Genomic DNA, 23933 nt, shown 5'->3' with positions numbered 1-23933 from the left:
ATATCACAAATAAAACACACAATTACCCAATATGCTTACAAAATCTATTAATAATATTTGAATCAAGGTTGTCGAATCTCAAACATGATCATTTTATTAACTCAATTTTTTAATTTCAATTAACTCAATTTCGAAGCAACGGTTACTTTTTTTTATGTATAATTTTTTACAGTGTATGTTTTTGACTTAGTTAAAACTGCTGATCATATACCATGTTTATCTAAAACATTAAAAACCAAGTCAGATTCTTCTGTAATTGAAACAAAAATATGTTTACACACACACACAAAAAAAATAATCCACGTAACGACACTCGTGACCGGGACTGGCCGGAGTTTCAGCTGCGAGTTAGACTGGGCAGGACACTAAAGGTGTGTTGGCTCAGCATTTCCATAGGTTGTTTCAGCTGTCATTAGATACAGGCGTTATTCTCAGCTTGTGGAAACTATCTTTAATAGTGCCTGTGCCTAAAATCAATAGACCTAAGGAGTTCACTGATCTGCGCCCTGTTGCCCTGACCTCTGCATTTATGAAATGTTTTGAAAAAATAATTTTAAAACAACTTCTCCAAGAGGTTTCACCCCTTTTAGACCCAAATCAATTTGCCTATCGTGCAGAGAGAGGTGCTGATGATGCACTGCTATCTTTGATTAACAGCACTCAAGAGCATCTTGAACATGCTCAGAGCCTGGTCAGGATTGTGTTCATTTAGATTTTAGTGACTTCTCTAAGCGTTACTCTAGAGCGTCCTCCGAGCGTCACTCTAGAGCGTCCTCCGAGCGTGTTCTCTAGAGCGTCCTCCGAGCGTTACTCTAGAGTGTTCTCTGAGCGTCACTCTAGAGTGTTCTCTGAGCGTCACTCTAGAGCGTCCTCCGAGCGTGTTCTCTAGAGCGTCCTCCGAGCGTTACTCTAGAGTGTTCTCTGAGCGTCACTCTAGAGCGTCCTCCGAGCGTCACTCTAGAGCGTCCTCCGAGCGTTACTCTAGAGTGTTCTCTGAGCGTTACTCTAGAGTGTTCTCCGAGCGTGTTCTCTAGAGTGTTCTCCGAGCGTTACTCTAGTGTTCTCCGAGCGTGTTCTCTAGAGTGTTCTCCGAGCGTTACTCTAGAGTGTCCTCCGAGCGTTACTCTAGAGTGTTCTCCGAGCGTTACTCTAGAGTGTTCTCTGAGCGTTACTCTAGTGTTCTCCGAGCGTCACTCTAGAGTGTTCTCTGAGCGTTACTCTAGAGTGTTCTCCGAGCGTGTTCTCTAGAGTGTTCTCCGAGCGTTACTCTAGTGTTCTCCGAGCGTGTTCTCTAGAGTGTTCTCCGAGCGTTACTCTAGAGTGTCCTCCGAGCGTTACTCTAGAGTGTTCTCCGAGCGTTACTCTAGAGTGTTCTCTGAGCGTTACTCTAGTGTTCTCCGAGCGTCACTCTAGAGCGTCCTCCGAGCGTGTTCTCTAGTGTTCTCCGAGCTTGTTCTCCGAGCGTTACTCTAGAGCGTTCTCTGAGCGTTACTCTAGAGTGTCCTCCGAGCGTCACTCTAGTGTCCTCCGAGCGTCACTCTAGAGTGTTCTCTGAGCGTTACTCTAGTGTTCTCCGAGCGTTACTCTAGAGTGTTCTCCGAGCGTGTGTTCTCTAGAGTGTTCTCCGAGCGTTACTCTAGAGTGTTCTCCGAGCGTGTGTTCTCTAGAGTGTTCTCCGAGCGTTACTCTAGAGTGTTCTCTGAGCGTTACTCTAGAGTGTTCTCCGAGCGTGTTCTCTAGAGTGTTCTCCGAGCGTTACTCTAGTGTTCTCCGAGCGTGTTCTCTAGAGTGTTCTCCGAGCGTTACTCTAGAGTGTCCTCCGAGCGTTACTCTAGAGTGTTCTCCGAGCGTTACTCTAGAGTGTTCTCCGAGCTTGTTCTCTAGAGTGTTCTCCGAGCATTACTCTAGAGTGTTCTCCGAGCGTTACTCTAGTGTTCTCTGAGCGTTACTCTAGAGTGTTCTCCGAGCGTGTTCTCTAGAGTGTTCTCCGAGCGTTACTCTAGAGTGTCCTCCGAGCGTTACTCTAGAGTGTTCTCCGAGCGTTACTCTAGAGTGTTCTCCGAGCTTGTTCTCTAGAGTGTTCTCCGAGCATTACTCTAGAGTGTTCTCCGAGCGTTACTCTAGTGTTCTCTGAGCGTTACTCTAGAGTGTTCTCCGAGCGTGTTCTCTAGTGTTCTCCGAGCGTTACTCTAGTGTTCTCCGAGCGTTACTCTAGAGTGTCCTCCGAGCGTGTTCTCTAGAGTGTTCTCCGAGCGTGTTCTCTAGAGTGTTCTCCGAGCGTTACTCTAGTGTCCTCCGAGCGTTACTCTAGAGTGTTCTCCGAGCGTGTTCTCTAGAGTGTTCTCCGAGCGTTACTCTAGAGTGTTCTCCGAGCGTTACTCTAGAGTGTCCTCCGAGCGTGTTCTCTAGAGTGTTCTCCGAGCGTTACTCTAGAGTGTTCTCCGAGCGTGTTCTCTAGAGTGTTCTCCGAGCGTTACTCTGGAGTGTCCTCCGAGCATACTCTAGAGTGTTCTCCGAGCGTTACTCTAGAGTGTTCTCCGAGCTTGTTCTCTAGAGTGTTCTCTGAGCGTTACTCTAGTGTTCTCTGAGCGTTACTCTAGAGTGTTCTCCGAGCTTGTTCTCTAGAGTGTTCTCTGAGCGTTACTCTAGTGTTCTCTGAGCGTTACTCTAGTGTTCTCTGAGCGTTACTCTAGTGTTCTCTGAGCTTGTTCTCTAGAGTGTTCTCCGAGCGTTACTCTAGAGTGTTCTCTGAGCGTTACTCTAGTGTTCTCTGAGCTTGTTCTCTAGAGTGTTCTCCGAGCGTTACTCTAGAGTGTTCTCCGAGCTTGTTCTCTAGAGTGTTCTCTGAGCTTGTTCTCTAGAGTGTTCTCCGAGCGTTACTCTAGAGTGTTCTCCGAGCTTGTTCTCTAGAGTGTTCTCTGAGCGTTACTCTAGAGTGTCCTAACATTTTGAGAACATACTTAAAGACCAGATAACAATGTTACTGGAAGAACATTCTTAATGTAAAAAGTGATTAAAAAGAAATAGCTAACCAGGTTTAAATGTGCAATTGTCAAAGACCTTTAAACCTAAAGTCTTCACACTGAGCTCAAAGTATTTTCCGGATGTTTAGGAGCTGAAAGCCTCAAACTCCCCCGTCAGCTCGACTCTCGTCCTCATTCCAGCTCCCAGAGAAACAATAGCGTTCTGTGGAGAGCAGAGATGACATTCAGCCACATTAGCATACAACACAACACACTCTTTCACTGTCTGGATCCGAACTGAAAGAGATCCTTCGCAAACCACCACCCTCAGAACAACATTGTTTCACAACATTGAGAAAATATCTCTTCTTATATGATGATTGATTATGCATCACATTGATAATGTAATGCAGCGGCTCTGTTTTTGTTCATATTAGTTTCGCATGCATCCCTCACTCTCCCGTTTCCTCTACACAAATAAAGCCACAGTTTCTCTGTGAAAGTCTTCAGGTTGTTGTGGAGTCGTGCGTCATCGAGATCACAATCATCCCGACAAACGTTTTAAAGCATTCCTGAGCAGTTTTTGGAAAACATAAGAAAACACATCATTCACAGCCTAGACAAACTTTATTCACTTCAAATTAAAACAGTACAATTTTCATTCGTCTCTCACTTAAAGATTCAGCAAGTGAATTCCCAGGGAACGTTTTCAGAAAGTTATGAACAAACATTCTTCCAGTAACGTTAATAAAACGTTTGCACTTTTTTTTTACTTATACGTCGGTCATGGAACGTTTCTCAAATGTTTTTTAAGCGTTTCTTGTTTCAGAGAACATTCAAAAGTAACATCACCATAATGTTCGCAATAATGCAATGGAACATTTATATTCCTCAAACATTTCACATAACGAAACATTTAAAAATGGGACATTCAGGAATAACATTAAACATTCACAGAACATGTGGGCTACTGTACAGTAATATTCATACAATATATCAAATATCAAAGCATAATTTGATCTCTCAGCTGATGCTTATTTCATGTTTGACTTTATATCTGGGATCAGTAATTCTAATGTTTGCATAAAACGGTAACTTGTTCTACTTTTGATGATTTTTTTTCCCCCCACAGTACTTAAGAAAGGATTGAAATGATGACTGGCATTGATCTTCAGACGTCAGACACGCTCTCCATCAGCCTCTGCAGGTTTCTGTGAATCTGGAAAACATGAGCTCTTGATAATCAATAATCACTCAAGATCATAATCACTGTATGAGCACAGCAAACACAAGGTTCTCTCAAAGTTACGAACAAACGTTCTTCCAGTAACGATAATATAACGTTTATTCAATGTTTGGAGTGTTTCCGTAAAGGGTTACTTCAGGGATGTATTGCGATTTATTTTGAGTGTTTCTGTAAAGGGTTACTTGATCTGTGTGTGAAGATGAGCGTAGGTCTTACGGCTGTCCAACCACAGGAGGAATTAATCACACAATTTACATTTCTGGCTGAACTAACCCTTTAAACCAAAACCATTCGTTCCGTTGTGGCACCGCTGCCGAATATCCAGAAGTTAAAGCCGGATCAAAAACAATCTTTGCTGGGGTTTGTTGGCACTTCTCCCCAACAGGGTGAATTCAGGAAAGGTTTGATTTTCCAGCTCGCTCAGTTAGTGGTGAAGGAGTTTCTGAAGCTATTCGGATGGGAATTGTTTCTCGTGGGGTCAGAAGGTATTGCCATCATTTACAGCGGGTCATGGGCGTAGATTACGCGGGGGACGGGGGTATCACCGATCAAAGTCGACCCGCTCCGAGCGGGATTCGAACGGGCGTTACCTGCGCGGCGGCGGGCACGTTAACAGCGACGCTAAAAACAGCTCTCTCTTAACTCGGTTGATAGCGCGCCTCTTAAAGTCACGGGCAAGTGTATTTACATAGAAACTGAAAGCTGAATTTACCATCAGTACTCCAGACTTCAATGTCACATGATCCTTCACTAATCATTCTCATAGGAGGATTTTATAATCAAGAAACATTTATTATTTTAAAAATGTTGTGGAAACCATGATAGGCCTACATTTTATTTTTCAGGATTCTTTGATGAATAGAAAGTTCAATGGAAAGCAATTATTTGCATTTATTAAATAAATTATTATCTTTTGTAATATTAAAAATACCATTTGTGATCAATTTAATGCATGTATGATAAATAAAAGTAATAATTTATCTCTTTTTTTAATTTGAACACAAATGTTAGAATGGTATGGTTGTTTCCACAAAAATTAAGCAGCAAAACTTTCAAACACTGATAATACTCGAAAAAAGTAGTTGAGCATCAAATCCTAATATAAGAATGATTAGTGACACTGAAGGCTGGAGAAATTATGATTAAATCAGCTTTTCTCTTTAATATATAATAAAGTGCAATCTATTTATGTGATCAAAGCTGATTTACATCAGAATAATATCTCACTGTATTTACTGCATTTTTTATTAAATAAATGCAGCGCATATATATATATATATATATATATATTTTACATTGCATAAAATCTATGGATACTTAATGCACAAGTGTTTAAAGTACATACAATATAGGAGAAAAATATTATAGATATTAGTGGTTATTGATCAGCAGTGTTTTTGATATCTTACCGAATTAAAAGCAAGGGATGCAATAAATTATATTGGTAAAAAAAAAATGGTATTACGACATTTCTGTCCCCCTCACTTCTGAAAAGATGGCTGCGCCCCTGCAGCGGGTAGTCAGTTATTTTATTGCCGTCCGTTTCCCACCACTCGCGTAAAACCCCGGCCGAGTTACCTAACGTTACCGCTTTCGACAAACACAGAGGTTGTGATGGAATCGCTGTCCGAATCCACATCTCTGAATTTTGAAGTGATATACTCTTGATAACTCACTGTTATAATAATTTTTTGACCACTGCAGAGCACCGTACAGTCGTGCTTTGCTGTTATTTGGACGCATTTCTAGACTTGTATTTCTTTAACCCTTGTATGGTGTTCGGGTCTGTTGGACCCGTTTTCCTTTTTTATCGAAAGAAAAATGATATGATTAATTATTTTTTCAAACTGAGACTCATTGGCCTTGGCTCATTTTCTGTGAGGAATATATATCAGAACACATTTTGTAATAATTATTTAATTATATTATTTAATTAACATATTTAATTCTATAAACTATCCAAATCTAATTCTGCTGCAGTATTGTCCTGTTTAACACTAAAGCTGCTCTGACACAATCGGCGCTGGAGAAGAGCGATAGAAATAAAGATGATTGATTGATTGACAAGTGCACATTTATTTTGACGGATTTCCCATGTGTGAAACAGGCGAAGGGCGCATGACATGCATCACGACCAAACGTTAGCGATGGACCCAATAGTTTTAAACTTCAACAGAGTGCCCCCCTTCACGGAAATAAACGCTTGTCAATGGAGAGTGGCCAGACTCTATGTACTAATGACATGTACGAGAGTCTGGTAAGACCAGGGGCCTGTTCTTCGTACGTGGCTAACGCCGTAAGCTAGATTTGATTGATCTCGGATTGTTTGGTTCTTCGAAGCTCATCTTGGACTTGTTGTCATAGCAACAGGTCCGTCAGCTTAAACCTGCTCGGGTTTATTTAATGTAAACCGGATTAGATCGCATCTTGGTGATACTTATAATCAGTCCCAGCCACTGCTACTTTATTTCAAGAGTTCATTACTGAACCAGGAACCAGGGGCAATAATAATTTAAAATAATAATAAATATAAAAGTTTATTTGAAAATAATATTTTAAGGTTGGGTAAAATTTGCGTATAATACTATAGAGACAGTCACTTGATTGAGAGATTTATTTGTGCATTGTGATGGAATGATGACTTTATAGTTGTATTGGAGGTTCACACACATTGTGCACTCGGTCGTGCATTAATGTGAGGGATGAGGGGTATTATGGGATGCAGCGCAAGAGATGCAGATCTTGACCACTAAGAAACTTTAATACTGTCACAACAAATCTGCTTCAAATTGAATTAAAAATGAAATTACAACATTAAAATAAAAATGTAAAGTGTGTAAAAATGTTATAAAATCATGAATTTAAAATAATTGGGAATCATGTTCATCAAAACAGTGCAGATTTAATTTATCTAACTTTTATGTTGGTTTGGTCTTTTGTCTGTTTCCTTATAAAGGTCCAGAAATTCGTGTTTTGTCTTTGACAAGTTGTTTGCCAGGTGGCCTTTTTAATTATATGATGTCATTCCGTTGTCTTGACGCCAGCCAATCGTGGTTTCGAGTATCGATCATCTGCCCTCTTCAGAGCAGTGATCTCAGATAACTTCATCTAGATATTTTAATCCAATCCGCAAATTCGTTAGAAGAACCAAATTAGCCGGAGATCAGTTATCAGGATTAGAAGATCTGGGATCTGTCAAATCATCTCGGATGTATTAAGCGAGGTGCGAAGATGGGCCCCAGGTTAGTTAGTTCATCTCAGTGCTGATGTTTGATGAAGATCTGAAACGCAGACAAACCTTCTCCAGCTTCAGAAGAGTCGCAGACAGAACCGAGTAGATCTCAGCGGTGTCTCCAGCGAACACATACTCATCTCTGCAATCATAACCACACGTACAGCCTTTAGCCAGAGAAATGTTCAAAAGTGCAATTCTTTAGAAGAAAATGACAGGCTTTGATTTTTATCTGATCGCAAACAAAATGTGAGTGTTGGTCAGCACTCGGTTGCTAGGGTGTTCCTAGGCGGTTGCTAAGGTGTTCTGGTTGGTTGCTAAGATAATCTTTCCATGATTGATGCATAAATAATGTTAGCAGTAGCCTGGATAGCAGCCGAACTCAGCCCCGCCCCCAGGCAAACTCAGCCCCGCCCCCAGGCAAACTCAGCCACAATATTTGAGTTCGGGTGGTTCGGTCTGGACTTGATCCATAGAGGAGTAATTATGCCTGAAAAGAAACTGACCAATGAGATCATCAGGGCGGGCTTTAGCCGATGACGGACAGATGATCAACAGAAACCGACCAATGAGATCATCAGGACGGGCTTTAGCCGATGATGGACAGATGATCATAAGAAACTGACCAATGAGATCATCAGGGCGGGCTTTAGCCGATGATGGACAGATGATCAACAGAAACTGACCAATGAGATCATCAGGGCGGGCTTTAGCCGATGACGGACAGATGATCAACAGAAACTGACCAATGAGATCATCAGGGCGGGCTTTAGCCGATGACGGACAGATGATCAACAGTAACTGACCAATGAGATCATCAGGGCGGGCTTTAGCTGATGACGGACAGATGATCAACAGAAACTGACCAATGAGATCATCAGGGCGGGCTTTAGCCGATGACGGACAGATGATCAACAGAAACTGACCAATGAGATCATCAGGGCGGGCTTTAGACGATGACGGACAGATGATCAACAGAAACTGACCAATGAGATCATCAGGGCGGGCTTTAGCCGATGACAGAGATGATCAACAGAAACTGACCAATGAGATCATCAGGGCGGGCTTTAGCCGATGACGGACAGATGATCAACAGAAACTGACCAATGAGATCATCAGGGCGGGCTTTAGCCGATGACGGACAGATGATCAACAGAAACTGACCAATGAGATCATCAGGGCGGGCTTTAGCCGATGACGGACAGATGATCAACAGAAACTGACCAATGAGATCATCAGGGCGGGCTTTAGACGATGACAGACAGATGATCAACAGAAACTGACCAATGAGATCATCAGGGCGGGCTTTAGCCGATGACAGAGATGATCAACAGAAACTGACCAATGAGATCATCAGGGCGGGATTTAGCCGATGACGGACAGATGATCAACAGAAACTGACCAATGAGATCATCAGGGCGGGCTTTAGCTGATGACGGACAGATGATCAACAGAAACTGACCAATGAGATCATTAGGGCGGGATTTAGCCGATGACGGACAGATGATCAGTGGCTAAAGACAAACCAAAACTGTAAACATTTTTAAATATGAATTCTCTCTCTCTCTATTCTCTCTTTGTTTTATACTTACATGTATTTGTATAACATATGTATATGTTTTAGAAATTATTTATAAAAAGCCCAACCAGGGACAGGAGTTGAGAATTAGCACTAGCTATAAACTCTGTATTCTGCGCATCATTTGCAGTACTTGTAGCTATGTCTGTATACATTGTCCCTGTTAAATTAATTAATTAATTAAAATTAATTAAATGATCAACAGTAACGTAATCATCACGTCATCAAAGGGGCTTGGGTTGAGTTTGCTCTAATCCTAAATGGAGAGCTTGTTGGTATCCGCGTCACCTTCACCATTTCTCTCAGTAATGATGATCATGTTGGTCAGTGCTCTGTGTGTCCTTAAATTCTGTTTTTACAACACCGGCAAAGATCGTTTACTCCAGCGCGTGTGCCGATAGGGTTGCCAAGTTTTTACAACAAAACCCGCCAACTACAGCCCTAAACAATAGCTTCTTGGGGGGCTCGCCGAAAAAAATGGCGTTTGGGGGTAAAATGTGTGTTATTTTGGCAAGGTTGCTGCCAAAATTGGCATTCCTGGGTCTATATATCCCATAACTGAGGTCACTTCAACCCGTGGACATGGAAAACAACCGGCGGGAAAACCGCAGACTTGGCAACACAGTGCAGTTGAGCTCTGTTGACATTTGACAACTGATATTATGCGTCGCTCCGCTGCTCTGATTGGTTGTCGGTCTGTCCAATCGAGGTCTTTTCTGGTTGGGTTTAAACACGCCCCATAATCACAGCCCAATGAGCATCAGACTCATATTCTGACTAGAGCTGAGGATGAGCACGCCAGGCTAATTAATAATACCGTTTGATTAATGATTAAGGAAAGCCATCTTTACCTTTTATGGGGAAGCTCCAATGACACCAGAGATGTCAGCCGTTCCTCCAGAGACACGATCTTAAAGGCCATGTAACAGGAGGACAGGAGCAGGACACACACCCTGAGGGATGGAGAGCAAATGGAGCTCAGAGCTCAGTCTGGAGTGATGGATGAATGCTGAGAAGATGAGCAGACTCACAGAGACAGATAGATCAACAGCAGAGCGTTCAGAGAGAGAGACACCGGCCTCAGAGTCTTCATCAACTCCACCTGCGCAGAGCCTGACGGGACTAACACACACACCACAGCAGTGAGTGAGAAAAAGAGAGTGTGTGTGTGTAAGTGTGAGTGAGTGTGTGTGTGTGTGTGTGTGAAAAAGAGAGAGAGAGAGAGTGTGTGTGTGAGTGTGTGTGTGTGAAAAAGAGAGAGAGAGAGTGTGTGTGTGTGAGTGTGTGTGTGTGAAAAAGAGTGTGTGTGTGTGTGTGTGTGTGTGCGAGTGTGTGTGAAAAAGAGAGAGAGAGTGTGTGTGTGTGTGTGTGTGTGTGTGTGTGTGTGTGTGAAAAAGAGAGAGAGAGAGAGTGTGTGTGTGATGGGTAGGTTTAGGGGCAGTGTGTGTGTGTGTGTGTGTGATGGGTAGGTTTAGGGGCAGTGTGTGTGTGTGATGGGTAGGTTTAGGGGCAGTGTGTGTGTGTGTTTGTGTGTGTGTGTGTGTGTGTGATGGGTAGGTTTAGGGGCAGTGTGTGTGTGTGTGATGGGTAGGTTTAGGGGCAGTGTGTGTGTGTGATGGGTAGGTTTAGAGGCAGTGTGTGTGTGTGTGTGTGTGTGTGTGTGAGTGATGGGTAGGTTTAGGGGCAGTGTGTGTGTGTGTGTGTGAGTGTGTGATGGGTAGGTTTAGGGGCAGTGTGTGTGTGATGGGTAGGTTTAGGGGCAGTGTGTGTGTGATGGGTAGGTTTAGGGGCAGTGTGTGTGTGTGTGTGTGTGTGTGTGTGTGTGTGTGTGTGTGATGGGTAGGTTTAGGGGCAGTGTGTGTGTGTGTGTGTGTGTGTGTGTGTGATGGGTAGGTTTAGGGGCAGTGTGTGTGTGTGTGTGTGTGTGTGTGTGTGTGTGTGTGTGATGGGTAGGTTTAGGGGCAGTGTGTGTGTGTGTGTGTGTGTGTGTGTGTGTGTGATGGGTAGGTTTAGGGGCAGTGTGTGTGTGTGTGTGTGTGTGTGTGTGTGTGTGTGTGTGTGTGTGTGTGTGTGTGTGTGTGTGATGGGTAGGTTTAGGGGCAGTGTGTGTGTGTGTGTGTGTGTGTGTGTGTGTGTGTGTGTGTGTGTGTGTGTGTGTGTGTGTGTGATGGGTAGGTTTAGGGGCAGTGTGTGTGTGTGTGTGTGTGTGTGTGTGTGTGTGTGTGATGGGTAGGTTTAGGGGCAGTGTGTGTGTGTGTGTGTGTGTGTGTGTGTGTGTGTGTGTGTTTTACCAGTGTATGGTAAGTTTGTTTTGGCGTCGAGTTCTTGTTCCAGATGAGAATCCAGCGTGTCATCTCGTTTAGTCACTTCAATAAAAGCTTGAGATCGTTTTGGATATTCTGTGAGAGAATCACACACACACACACACACACACACACACACACACACACACACACACACACACACACACACACACACACACACACACACACACACACACACACACACACACACACACACACACACACACACACACACGGAGACTGCAGTGAAGGCGTGTTTTAAAGTGTAATAAATGTGCACTTGTAATGTTCTTCAAATCTTAAAAGGATATTTTTTAAATACTGCACTTGGATAAACTATAATATTAATGAAGTAAAAGCTCTCCTAAGGAGTGTGTTTTTAAACTTTATAATAACGTCAAAAGTTTATCAAGTTTTTCAGTGAAGTACATTTTAAATCATGTTTTAAAGAAGTGCACTTATTTTGAAAGAAAAGAGTGAAACACTAAGGAAGAAAATCATTATTTGCTGTACAATTACTACATTTCAAAGACAATAAAAGTCATTGTGAAATGACATACATTAATCAAGCATAACATTATGACCAGTGAGTAACACTGATGATCTCTGTTAGTGGGTGGGGTATATTAGGCAGCAAGTGAACATTTAGTCCTCAGAGTTGATGTGTGTGAAGCAGGAGAAATGGGCAAGCGTAAGGATTTGAGCGAGTTTGGCCAGATTGTGACGGCTAGACGACTGGGTCAGAGCATCTCCAAAACTGCAGCTCTTGTGGGCTGTTCCCGGTCTGCAGTGGTCAGTATCTATCAAAAGTGCTCCAAGGAAGGACCAGTGGAGAACCGGCCACAGGGTCATGGGCGGCCAAGGCTCATTGATGACCGTGGGGAGCGAAGGCTGGCCCGTGGGGTCCGATCAAACAGACGAGCTACTGGAGCTCAAACTGCTCCAGAAGTTAATGCTGGTTCTGATAGAAAGCTGTCAGAATACACAGAGCAGCTCAGTTTGAGGCGTATGGACCAGTCAGGGTGACCTCTGACCCCTGACCCCACCGAAAGCACCAACAGTGGCACGTGAGCATCAGAACTGGACCACGGAGCAATGGAAGAAGGTGGCCTGGTCTGAGGAATCACGTGTTCTTCTACATCACGTGGATGGCCGGGTGTGTGTGTGTGTGTGTGGCTTACCTGGGGAACACATGGCCCCAGGATGCACTATGGGAAGAAGGCGAGCCGGCGGAGGCAGTGTGATGCTTTGGCCAATGTTCTGCTGGGAAACCTTGGGTCCTCCATCCATGTGGATGTTACTTTGACACGCTCCACCTACCTAAGCCAGATGCATCGACGGGTCAGCGAGACCAACACAATATTAGGAAGGTGGTCATAATGTTATCCCTGATTAGTGTATAAAGATAAACTTTTAAGTATAACATTTTTAAGCAATAAAGGGTCCAAAAAAAACACATTTTAAACTATATAATATCTTTTAATAGCATGCTAAAGTGTACGTCACTGAGTTACTCACTCTGTGTTTTCACGAATGTCGGCGACTCTGGACAGTCGGAGCTGCTGCTGTCGTCCACACGCTGAGCCGTCGGTCTGACCGGAGCGTCCAAATCAGACAGATCTGCTGGGAAATCCTACACACACACACACACACACACACACACACACACACACGCACGCATCAATCTCAATACTGTGCAGGAAAACGATGAGGTGATGAAGTGAAGCGGTCTTACCGTGGGCAGAGCCGCCGGATGAGCTCTCAGGATCTTCTGCCCGATTCCAGGACTCTTCTCCTGCATTCAGCCGCAGTTATCCATCACAAACTATACGATTCATCCCAGTTACATGTGTGTGTGTGTGTGAACAACTTACAACCAAATGAGGACACACAGTCATCAGAACTTTGAAGGTGGTGTCTCGAGACAGGAACGAAACAAACGCATGCTGTGAAGTCACAATAACAGTGATAGCAATGATTACGTTACCAAAGATTTAACCGTTACTTATAATAATAATAATAATAAATACATTTTATTTATAAAGCACTTTTCATTTTAAAGTCTTTAAATCTCAAAGTGCTACAAAGGGAGGAAAAATAAAAATCAAGCATTTAGGGTCATTAAGAATTAAGTTAAAATCAACAACAACGTAAACACAAAGCAATTTAAACATAGAAAGACTTTCTAAACAGGCAACATATATATATATATATATGAAGTAACTTTTAATGAAAACAGAAAGGAAGCTCATTATTATATGATTTATGTCAAATGGGGGTGGGATTAAAAACGGTTTCCCACTCCTTTTTGTTTACATGCAAGCTTTCTGTTATTACATGTGTGGATTACTGCACAAACTGTCCGAAAAAAGATGATGTCTACACTGCAAAAAAATGCTCTTCTTCCTCAGTATTTTTGTCTTGTTTCTAGTCCAAACATCTAAAAATTCTTAAAACAAGAAGTATTTACTAGACAAGCAAAAGTAATTGTCTTGTTTTGGGGGAAAATAACTCAAAATGAAGAGAGTTTTTGCTTAAAATAAGATAAATAATCTGCCAATGGGGTGAGAAAAATAATCTTGTTTTCTGTTTGAATTAAGATTATTTTTCTCACCCCATTGGCAGATTATTTATCTTATTTTAAGCAAAAACTCTCTTCATTTTGAGTTATTTTCCCCAAAACAAGACAATAATTTGTACTTGTCTAGTAAATGTTTCTTAATGTACGAATTGTTAGATATTTTGACTAGAAACAAGAAAAAAATACTGAGTAAGAAATGTATTTTTTGCAGTGTTTCATTGTATAAAAATGTTATACATGTGCCCAAAACAAAAAATAAAAAAAAATCAATCAATTAGTAAAAGCGATCAGTCTCCTGACTTTTACCCGCTCGTGTGCCGTAGAAATCACCAGAGCGTTCGGCACCAGGATGGCCGTCTTCGTTTTCTTGATGACAGTCACTGACGTCACTGGAATCGCAATCTGGAGGAAAAAACTATATGATGCAAATATCTTACAAAACATGTTCTGAGAACATTACGTTTCTAAACAAGCCGTTTTTTTAAGAAATGGTTTGTGACATTTTCAAACAACACATTTAGGGCAGAGTGGGGTAAGATGAGAGAAATATTTACAGAATATGTATGAATAAATTAATACTGAAAATGTAAAAACTCTGACATAAACTAAAACTAAAATATCACAGGCAAAGTTGAAAATTAAAATTACATAAGACAAAATAATTAATTAAGAAGTTGCATTAATTACATTATTATTATTATGAAGAAGAAGTCAAAAAAAATTATGACAAAGTTTAAATGAACATACTAAAGTTAAATTGATTTAGTTCGATATTATTTATTTCAAAATTATTGCAAAATGTTGAAATTAACATTTTTCCACAAAATAAAAATGCTTTTATTCATGAAGGACGCATTAAACTGATCAAAAGTGACATTTCTGATGTTACAGAAGATTATATTTCTAATAAATGCTGTTCTCATCAGAGAATCATGAAGTGCATCACAGTTTCCACAGAAATATGAGCTGATAATAATCATAAGTGTGTGTTGATCATCAGATGCTCATCTGAGAGTGATTAGTGAAGGATCATGTGACACTGAAGACTGATGATGATGATGATGATGATGATCACAGGAATAAATCACACTTTACTATATATTCACACATAGCAGCGGTTTTCAAACTGAGGTCCAAAAATTTCAGGGAATAAAAAGACAAACCAAAGTGTTAAAGTCTATCAAACATTCTCAGTCAATTAAAGATCTGTATATGTTCGCTTTATTTCTCTCTGGTGAGTTTGTCTCACTATAGTCCCCTTTATCTCGCTCACTGGGGTAGTAGTAAGGCAGTATTCTTAACCTATAGTGAAAGTTGCTTATATAAATCATTTTTAATTGAAAATGTTCTACTTCAGGTTTATACATACAACACTAAGTATAGCCCATTTAAGTTTGGAAACAATATGTTGTATTTATAATGTCACACTTACTATTTACCTAAGAGTTAAAAAAATGTGTGACCCTGGACCGTCTCACGGGTATATTTGTGACAAAAGCCAACAATACATTGTATGGATCCAATCCAAATTATACTTTCTTGCTTTTATGCCAAAAATCATTAGGATATTAAGTAAAGATCATGTTCAATGAAGATAAATGTAAAATCTTTATTTTAACCAATTGACTGGTTTGGTGGTACACATATATAGATGGATTTTAGGAAGGGGGTCCTTCACAAAAGGTTCCTCATATTTGGAGATCCTTGGCATCATAAAGTCTGAAAACCCCTGACATAGAGAACAGAGCTGCGCTTCCCAAAAGCATCGACCATTGGTGGCAATTGTTCTACGATCAACTTAACCTTAAAGGGTTAGTTCACCCAAATTAATGACTCGCCCTAATGTCGCTCCACACCCGTAAGACCTCCGTTCATCTTCACACACAGTTTAAGATATTTTATATTTAGTCAGAGAGCGTATGCAAGTGTATGCACACTATACTGTCCATGTCCAGAAAGGGAATAAAAACATCATCACAGTAGTCCATATGAGACATCAGTGGGTTAATTAGAGTCTCTTGAAGCATCCAAAATACATTTGGGTCCAAAAATAACAAAAACTACGACTTTATTCAGCATTGGCTTCTCTTCCGGGTTTGTGTTCAATCCTCAAATAAAGATTCAAACGGTTATGAATCAGCGAATCGATTCATGATTCGGATCGCGTGTCAAACTGCTGAAATCACGAGACATCGGCGATCCGAATCATGAGTCGATTCGCTGATTCATAACCGTTTGAATCTTTATTTGAGGATTGAACACAAACGCGGAAGAGAAGCCAATGCTGAATAAAGTCGTAGTTTTTGTTATTTTTGGACCCAAATGTATTTTGGATGCTTCAAGAGACTCTAATTAACCCACTGATGTCTCATATGGACTACTGTGATGATGTTTTTATTCCCTTTCTGGACATGGACAGTATAGTGTGCATACACTTGCATACGCTCTCAGACTAAATATAAAATATCTTAAACTGTGTGTGAAGATGAACGGAGGTCTGACGGGTGTGGAGCGACATTAGGGAGAGGAGTTAATGACAGACATTTCATTTTTGGCTGAACTAACCCTTTAAGATGCTTTTGGGAAACGCAGCCCAGATGATCTACACTGGAGGAATATTCCACTGCTTTACTGGAGTTATAAGCAGATAAATCAGACTCTTGCGAGCCCAATCTTCTGACCACTAGTGTTTATATTCAGGCTTTACCTTAGTATCTCTTCCAAACACTTTAGAGTGGAAACAGATCCAGTTTTCGGACACGAAAAGCCTCCCCTGGTACAGGATGTCCTTCTGCAGGGCACATGTGTAACCTGACACAGATACACAAATCAGCACGTGTGTGTGTGTGTGTGTGTGTGTGTGTGTGTGTGTGTGTGTTCAATAAAAGGAGAATAATCATCAAAATGAGAATACATACTCTGTCTCAGGTGCTCATCTTCACGGATGTCTTTAAACACTTTGTGATACTGGGAATTAGTGCGCAGAGACTGAAACACAACATGATGCAAATTCAGTCAATGTGTTCAAAAGACACTATATTTAACCACTTCAGCTCGGCAGCAAATTTTGTATAATTATGACATATGCCAATTTGGGTCGCAGAGCTGAAGTGGTTTTAAAAATCACTTTATGTTAAAAAGTACACTGTAAAAAAAAAAAAAGTTAGTTTAACTTAAAGTAAGTAACCTGGTTGCTTTAAAATTTTAAGTTTATTGAAATTAAAAATGTGAGTTGATACAATGAAGGAAATTGGTTTAATAAATAGAAACTCTAAATATTATTGTATCTGAACCACGTGATAAATTATGAAAATAGCACAATTTGGCTGCGTCATCACAAATAAAACGCACAATTACCCAATATGCTTACACAATAATAATATTTTAATAATACTTTTAATAATATTTGAAAAAAAGGTTGTGAATTCTCAAAAATTATTATTATATCAACTCAAAATTAAGGCAACAGTGTATGTATGGAGAAATGTTGCAGGACATGTTCATGTTTACGAACGGTTCAATAAAAATTACAAATGCACTGCAAAAAATGCTTTTCATACTTTGGTATTTTTGTCTTGTTTCTAGTCCAAACATCTTAATTCTTAAAACAAGAAGTATTTACTAGACAAGCAAAAGTAATTGTCTTGTTTTGGGGGAAAATAACTCAAAATGAAGAGAGTTTTTGCTTAAAATAAGATAAATAATCTGCCAATGGGGTGAGAAAAATAATCTTAATTCAAACAGAAAACAAGATTATTTTTCTCACCCCATTGGCAGATTATTTATCTTATTTTAAGCAAAAACTCTCTTCATTTTGAGTTATTTTCCCCAAAACAAGACAGTCATTTGTACTTGTCTAGTAAATGTTTCTTAATGTAAGAATTTTTAGATTTTTGGACTAAAACAAAACAAAACTAAGAAAAGCATTTTTTGCAGTGTGTAAACTAAATCCACAAATTGATCCCATGATGGGGATTTATGAAGCACCTGACGATGTACAGTTCCTTTTGTTCTAAGAGTGGATTTAAAAAAATAAAAAAAAATCACAATTAACATTATAAATATGATGTGGTCTTTGTTGTGCAGCGAAACGGTGTCACACGAGAACAAACACGAAGCGCCGGACGCACCTGACAGGACTGAGGCTTCCTGCGCTCACACTTCGATTCGGAGTCACTCTGGACTTTCAGAAGAAGTGCAGGATCAAATGTTTTGGATCTGAATCAAGAGGAGCACAGACACATCTGGAGTCAAGCATTCAGACTACTCCATATTGCCAAAAGTGTGCACGTCACAGTCTCAATCCGTGGAGTTTAATCTGGAGTCGGCCCACCCTCTCTAACAGCTCCAGCTCTTCTGGGAAGGCTTTCCTCAAGGTTTAGGAGTGTGTTTATGGGGATTTTTGCCCATTCTTCTAGAAGCTCATTTGTGAGGTCAGGCACTGATGTTGGACGAGAAGGCCTGGCTCTCAGTCTCCGCTCTAATTCATCCCAAAGCTGTTCTATCGGGTTGAGCTCAGGACTCTGTGCAGGCCAGTCCAGTTCCTCCACACCAAACTCCTCATCCATGTCTTTATGGAGCGACGCTTTGTGCACTGGAGCGCAGTCATGCTGGGGCAGGAAGGGGCCGTCCACAAACTGATCCCACAAAGACGGGAGCATGAAATTGTCCAGAATGTCTTGAAGCATTAAGAGTTCCTTTCACTGGAACTAAGGGGCCAACCCCTGAAAAACAACCCCGCCCCATAATCCCCCCTCCACCAAACTTTACACTTGGCACAATGCAGTCAGGCGAGTCCCGTTCTCCTGGCGACGGCCAAACCCAGACTCGTCCATGGGATTGTCAGACTGAAGCGTGATTGGTCGCTCAGAGAACACGTCTCACTGCTCTAGAGTCCAGTGGCGGCTGCTTTACTCCACTGCATCCCACGCTTTGCATTGCTCTTGGTGATGTAAGGCTTGGATGAGCTGCTCGGCCATGGAAACCCATTCCATGAAGCTCTCTCCGCTGTTCTTGAGCTCATCTGAAGGCCACAGAAGTCTGGAGGTCTGGAGCTGTTGACTCTGCAGAAAGTTGGAGACTTCTGCGCACTGTGACCCTCAGCATGCGCTGACCCCGCTCTGGGATTGAACACTTCCCAGTGTCCAGTGTTCCCAGGCTGAGTTGCTGTTGTTCCCAATGGCTTCCACTTTGTTCTAATCCCACTAACAGTTGAGCGTGGAATATTTAGTAGTGAGGAAATGTCAGGAATGGACTTATTGCACAGGTGTCAGCCTATCACGGCCCCACGCTTGAGTTCACTGAGCTCCTGAGAGCGACCCATTCTTTCACTAAAGTGTGTAGAGCCTGAACTCACTGATCACAATACTTTTGGCAATATAGTGTATATAACACTGTCTTTCAGCACAATATCTTCAGTCATTTTGCTCCTCTGGTAAATGTATCTCGATTGAAAACAAGACAGAAACACTGAGGAAGAACACACAGCAAAAAATGCTCTTCTTACTTAGTATTTTTGTCTTGTTTTGAAAAATAACTCAAAATGAAGAGAGTTTTTGCTTAAAATAAGATAAATAATCTGCCAATGGGGTGAGGAAAATAATCTTAACTCAAACAGAAAACAAGATTATTTTTCTCACCCCATTGGCAGATTATTTATCTTATTTTAAGCAAAAACTCTCTTCATTTTGAGTTATTTTCCCCCAAAACAAGACAATTACTTTTGCTTGTCTAGCAAATGTTTCTTAAATGTAAGATTTTTTTGTCATATTTTAGACTAGAAACAAGACAAAAATACTAAGTAAGAAGAGCATTTTTTGCAGTGCATTACCTGACGAGGGTTGGTTTTCTTCTTCTTGCAGAGACGTCCGCTTCAGCATCCAGCGAGATTAAAGCGTCTGGCCTCGTCATTTTGCTTTCTTCCTCCTCATCTCCGTGTTCATGCTGACTGTGAAGACATGGCACAAAACATCAGAGCATTTGGTCGAACAGGTGAAGTGAATAACACCTTAATGTTTCCTTAAACCGCTAAGACCCTCCGATGATCCTTCAAGCTTTAAACATCTTCTAGAAAACTGGCCTTATAGCACTTCTCGAGTTAATGTAACCAGAATGTTTTACTAGATAAACACTGTGTGTAATGCGGATACATCAGGCGTTATTTAACCTGAGCCTTCTCTTGAGTTACACGAGAGCGTTCAGGCTGGGTTTAGAGTTACTGAAATAAGAGTCTTTCAGCAAAACTCAAGCTCATGAGTAAAGCTCAGCCCTCGCCTCCGAATGATAGAGGTTTCATTCATGCTCTAGACCCCAGAAATAAAGAGCAATGCCATTGAAGAGCAAATGTTGAACCTTCTCCGTTACAGGGACAATTACTCTTAGAGTGAAGAACATTTAAATAACTTAAGCCTTTCAAACCAGGGTCTGGGGACCCGAACGTTCAAATTAATAGATGAAGTAGTGTATACTCAAAGTTTTAGAAAAAGTTCTACTAACTTAATTATTTCAAGTTGATGTAACATGGTCTTCCTTTTGATTAAATGTAACTAATATTTTTTGATTAAATGGAACTTTTTTGTGAATAAGTAAGCATAACTTAAATGAACTATAACTTAATAGAATTATGTTTTTAAGTAATCACATGCTAAGAACACTGTAAACCCTAATGTTGTCTTTACTTAAACAAATCAAGTAATCTTGACTAAATATTATTAGTTTCATCCAAAAACTCAAAAATATAAGTTAGCATAACTTATTAACCTACAAAATGCATAAACTTAAGATTTTCAAGTTGTATGAACTCAAAATCATAATTAATCATAAAATAGCTCACTCTGGTCTTGCTTTGATATGATTGGCCAAGCCAGGAGTTCTGCCTGGCAACAAGAGAACTAATTCACTGATTGGAGGACATTTACAAAAGGCGGTCCTTTTCGCCTCGTCTGTTGCTGATTCAAATTAAAATCGAGACTTTCATTGTGAAGCAATCTTAAATTCGATAAGTAAAAATGATCTAACAATAATATGTGAACTAACTTATAACTAGCCAGACTGACTGTATTTCTGTTTTAATGAAAATAGTTTTGTTGGGAGTCACCATGATGGAGATCAGTGTTTGCTTTAGTCAGGTCTTGACCCTTGCCTGTGTGATATTAATGTTTCTCTGGCTGCTTTGTGTTTGTGAGACACATTGGTTAAGGAACAAACAAAGAGTGAAGAGAAAATATCATCAAATGACAATGTTAATTTATAAATGATAATGTTAACATCATAATGTACTGACAGAACCCCTGATATCACGCAGAGTCTAATACTCTAGTTGTCAAAGTGGTTTATAATAGTTTTAAAATATTAATAATAATAGCCATGAGATCCTTCTCTGCTGTGGGAATTGAACAATATATTTATTTATTATGTGCACAAAGTTTAAATCTAGGACATTAGTCAGACCCACACACACCAAGAATCGGCCGAAGAATCTCTACAATGGTGACAATCAACAAACAAAAAAAAAATTCTGATAAACAGATAAACGCTGAACATAAAACAAGCTACAAAAACATCAGAATAAAACAGCAAAAGTAAACCGTAAGAATCAAAGAAAATGACAATTTAGATGCATAATTTATTCATGCCGCAATGCATGCTGGGACCCTTGGGGAAGTTTTGATTGGTTGAACCTAGCATGGTGTACTGAACCTCTGGTGTACCCAGATCGGTGAACTTAACGATTTAAGTAGTGATACAAGTTTTGGGAGACTCCATTACTCAAATGAATTGAGTTAAATCAAATTATTAGGGTTTTCTGTGTGTGGCAAAGTCTAAAGAAAAGCAGTTAAAAAAAAATATTATAAAAAAATAAGATTAAACTAATACATTTGATTAAAGTAAAATTATGTTTTAAAATAAATAAATAATACAGTAGATTAAAATAAATTATTTCAATATTTTTTATTTAATGCATTTCATATTTAGTTGATTTATTTTAATTTACTGTATTATTAATTTTAAAAATATATATTTTTAATGTAAAATAATAAATACATTAAATAAAAAATATGATGAAATAAATTAATACAGTAGATTCAAATAAATTACAAAAAAATAAGTTAAATCGAAAATACATTATATTAAATATACTAATTAAAATAAATAACTAAACATTTGATTTAAATAAAAACTAAACTTTTTTTTACAACAAATTATATAAAAAAACTAAATGATTAATAAAAATAAATTTTATACAACAAAATAAACTTGATTTATTTAAAAAGCAAGATAAAACGAAATAACTAAATTGTTAAATACAAAATGCGGTTTGTACAGTATAAAACCATTACACCTATGGAATGCCCTCACATTTCACACAAACAAACGTGTGTGTGTGTGTGTGTGTGTGTTGATTCTTCTGTTGTCTGTCTGGTTCAGTGTTTGCCAATACACACACACACACACACACACACACACAAGACAAAGTCCTTCTGCTCACAAAGTCAACAAACTGTGTTCTGTCCCATTATCCATGCATTTCACAATAACAGCAAATATGAATATTTAAAACTGAACTTGGATTCAGAAGACAAAACATCATCATGCATCAGCGTAATGTTACGATCGAGCATCTTTCTGTGAAACAAACAGATTAGAGAGAGAAGACGCATACACTGCAAAAAAATGCTTTTCTTACTCAGTATTTTTGTCTTGTTTCTAGTCAAATATCTAAAAATTACATTAAGAAACATTTACTATAGTCAAGCAAAAGTAATTGTCTTGTTTTGGGGGAAAATAACTCAAAATTAAGAGTTTTTTTTTAAAATAAGATAAATAATCTGCCAATGGGGTGAGAGAAATAATCTTGTTTTCTGTTTGAATTAAGATTATTTCTCTCACCCCATTGGCAGATTATTTCTCTTATTTTAAAAAAAAACTCTTAATTTTGAGTTATTTTTCCCAAAACAAGACAATTACATTTGCTTGTCTAGTAGATACTTCTTGTTTTAAGAATTTTTAGATGTTTGGACTAGAAACAAGACAAAAATACTGAGTAAGAACCGCTCGTACCGTGGCGACACACACTCGTTCATCTGCTGATGTGGAGAGACGGAGCACAGGGGTCGGCCTGCATCGCTCCGAAGCATCGAGTCTTCAGAAGCCAAAAGTTTCTCCATTAGGATCAGAGCTTCTGCTCAGCTGGACCAGCTTCTGACACACACACACACACACACACACACACACAAACTCAAAGTTAATCAGTGATCTGCTGACTTATGCAGACTCGAAGCTGAACCAAAACTCACAGAGGGCAAAAGATGACGACATAACACCCTAGCCTACATTTGGGGGACTAAAGATGCACTGCAAAAAATGCTTTTCTTACTCAGTATTTTTGTCTTGTTTCTAGTCCAAACATCTAAAAATTATTAAAACAAGAAGTATTTACTAGACAAGCAAAAATAATTGTCTTGTTTTGGGGAAAATAACTCCAAATGAAGAGAGTTTTTGCTTAAAATAAGATAAATAATCTGCCAATGGGGTGAGAAAAGTTATTTTTTCCCAAAACAAGACAATTACTTTTGCTTGTCTAGTAAATGTTTCTTAATGTAATAATTTTTGTATATTTAGACTAGAAACAAGACAAAAATACTGAGTAAGAGGAGCATTTTTTTGCAGTGTAAAACGCTATAGTCACATATCTAGATGCATATGCCAAAAGATTAGAAATTTATCATCACTTTGCATTATATTTTGCAAATGTTAGAATAGCTAATAGTAAAGTGACATGTGCTGCTTTTCCTCAATATTCAACTTTTACATTAAAAACTGACATTGTGTTGTAAAAAAGGGTTGTATACTGGTATAATTTGTGTTCGCACTGGAGTAGGAACAAGACAAAAACACTAAATAAGAAAAGCTGTTTATTTCTTTTTTTGCAAACATCTAAAATTTCTTAAAACAAGAAGTATTTACTAGACAAGCAAAAGTAATTGTCTTGTTTTGGGGAAAAATAACTCAAAATGAAGAGAGTTTTTG

The 23933-nt window shown here is 39.5% G+C and overlaps 1 protein-coding gene across 3 annotated transcripts; it reads right to left on the bottom strand.

Moving 5' to 3' along the window:
- Positions 1 to 3571: 3571 nt before the first annotated feature.
- On the bottom strand, positions 3572 to 23150 carry LOC137039255 (GRAM domain-containing protein 2B). 3 transcript variants are annotated; one of them, XM_067414590.1, is made up of 14 exons: positions 22980 to 23149; positions 19735 to 19851; positions 18035 to 18122; positions 16823 to 16892; positions 16612 to 16715; positions 14211 to 14306; positions 13198 to 13269; positions 13059 to 13118; positions 12842 to 12956; positions 11312 to 11419; positions 10052 to 10142; positions 9872 to 9973; positions 7508 to 7583; positions 3572 to 4182 (listed from the first exon to the last, which is right to left on the bottom strand). In XM_067414590.1, the coding sequence occupies exons 1-14, from the start codon at positions 23069 to 23071 to the stop codon at positions 4135 to 4137; spliced, it is 1239 nt and encodes a 412-aa protein (XP_067270691.1). In that variant the 5' UTR covers positions 23072 to 23149; the 3' UTR covers positions 3572 to 4134. The 3 variants fall into 3 exon arrangements, with proteins under 3 accessions (XP_067270691.1, XP_067270690.1, XP_067270692.1); XM_067414589.1 differs by having other exon boundaries at positions 22965 to 23147; XM_067414591.1 differs by lacking the exon at positions 11312 to 11419 and having other exon boundaries at positions 22965 to 23150.
- Positions 23151 to 23933: the final 783 nt, after the last annotated feature.

This window comes from Pseudorasbora parva, chromosome 13, assembly GCF_024679245.1.
Source record: "Pseudorasbora parva isolate DD20220531a chromosome 13, ASM2467924v1, whole genome shotgun sequence".
NCBI classification, from domain to species: domain Eukaryota; kingdom Metazoa; phylum Chordata; class Actinopteri; order Cypriniformes; family Gobionidae; genus Pseudorasbora; species Pseudorasbora parva.
This window is presented reverse-complemented; position numbering and strand designations above follow the sequence as displayed.

What these genes read in the sequence shown, in the direction of transcription:
- LOC137039255 (XM_067414589.1), bottom strand. Translation starts at nt 23,071, where the DNA reads ATGGAGAAACTTTTGGCTTCTGAAGACTCGATGCTTCGGAGCGATGCA. An exon ending in AACAAACTTACCATACACTG is followed by an intron (nt 10,143 to 11,311) that starts GTAAAACACACA and finishes TGTGTGTGTTAG; the next exon opens with TCCCGTCAGGCTCTGCGCAG. An exon ending in CTCTTCTGAAGCTGGAGAAG is followed by an intron (nt 4,183 to 7,507) that starts GTTTGTCTGCGT and finishes CATGTTTTCCAG; the next exon opens with ATTCACAGAAACCTGCAGAG.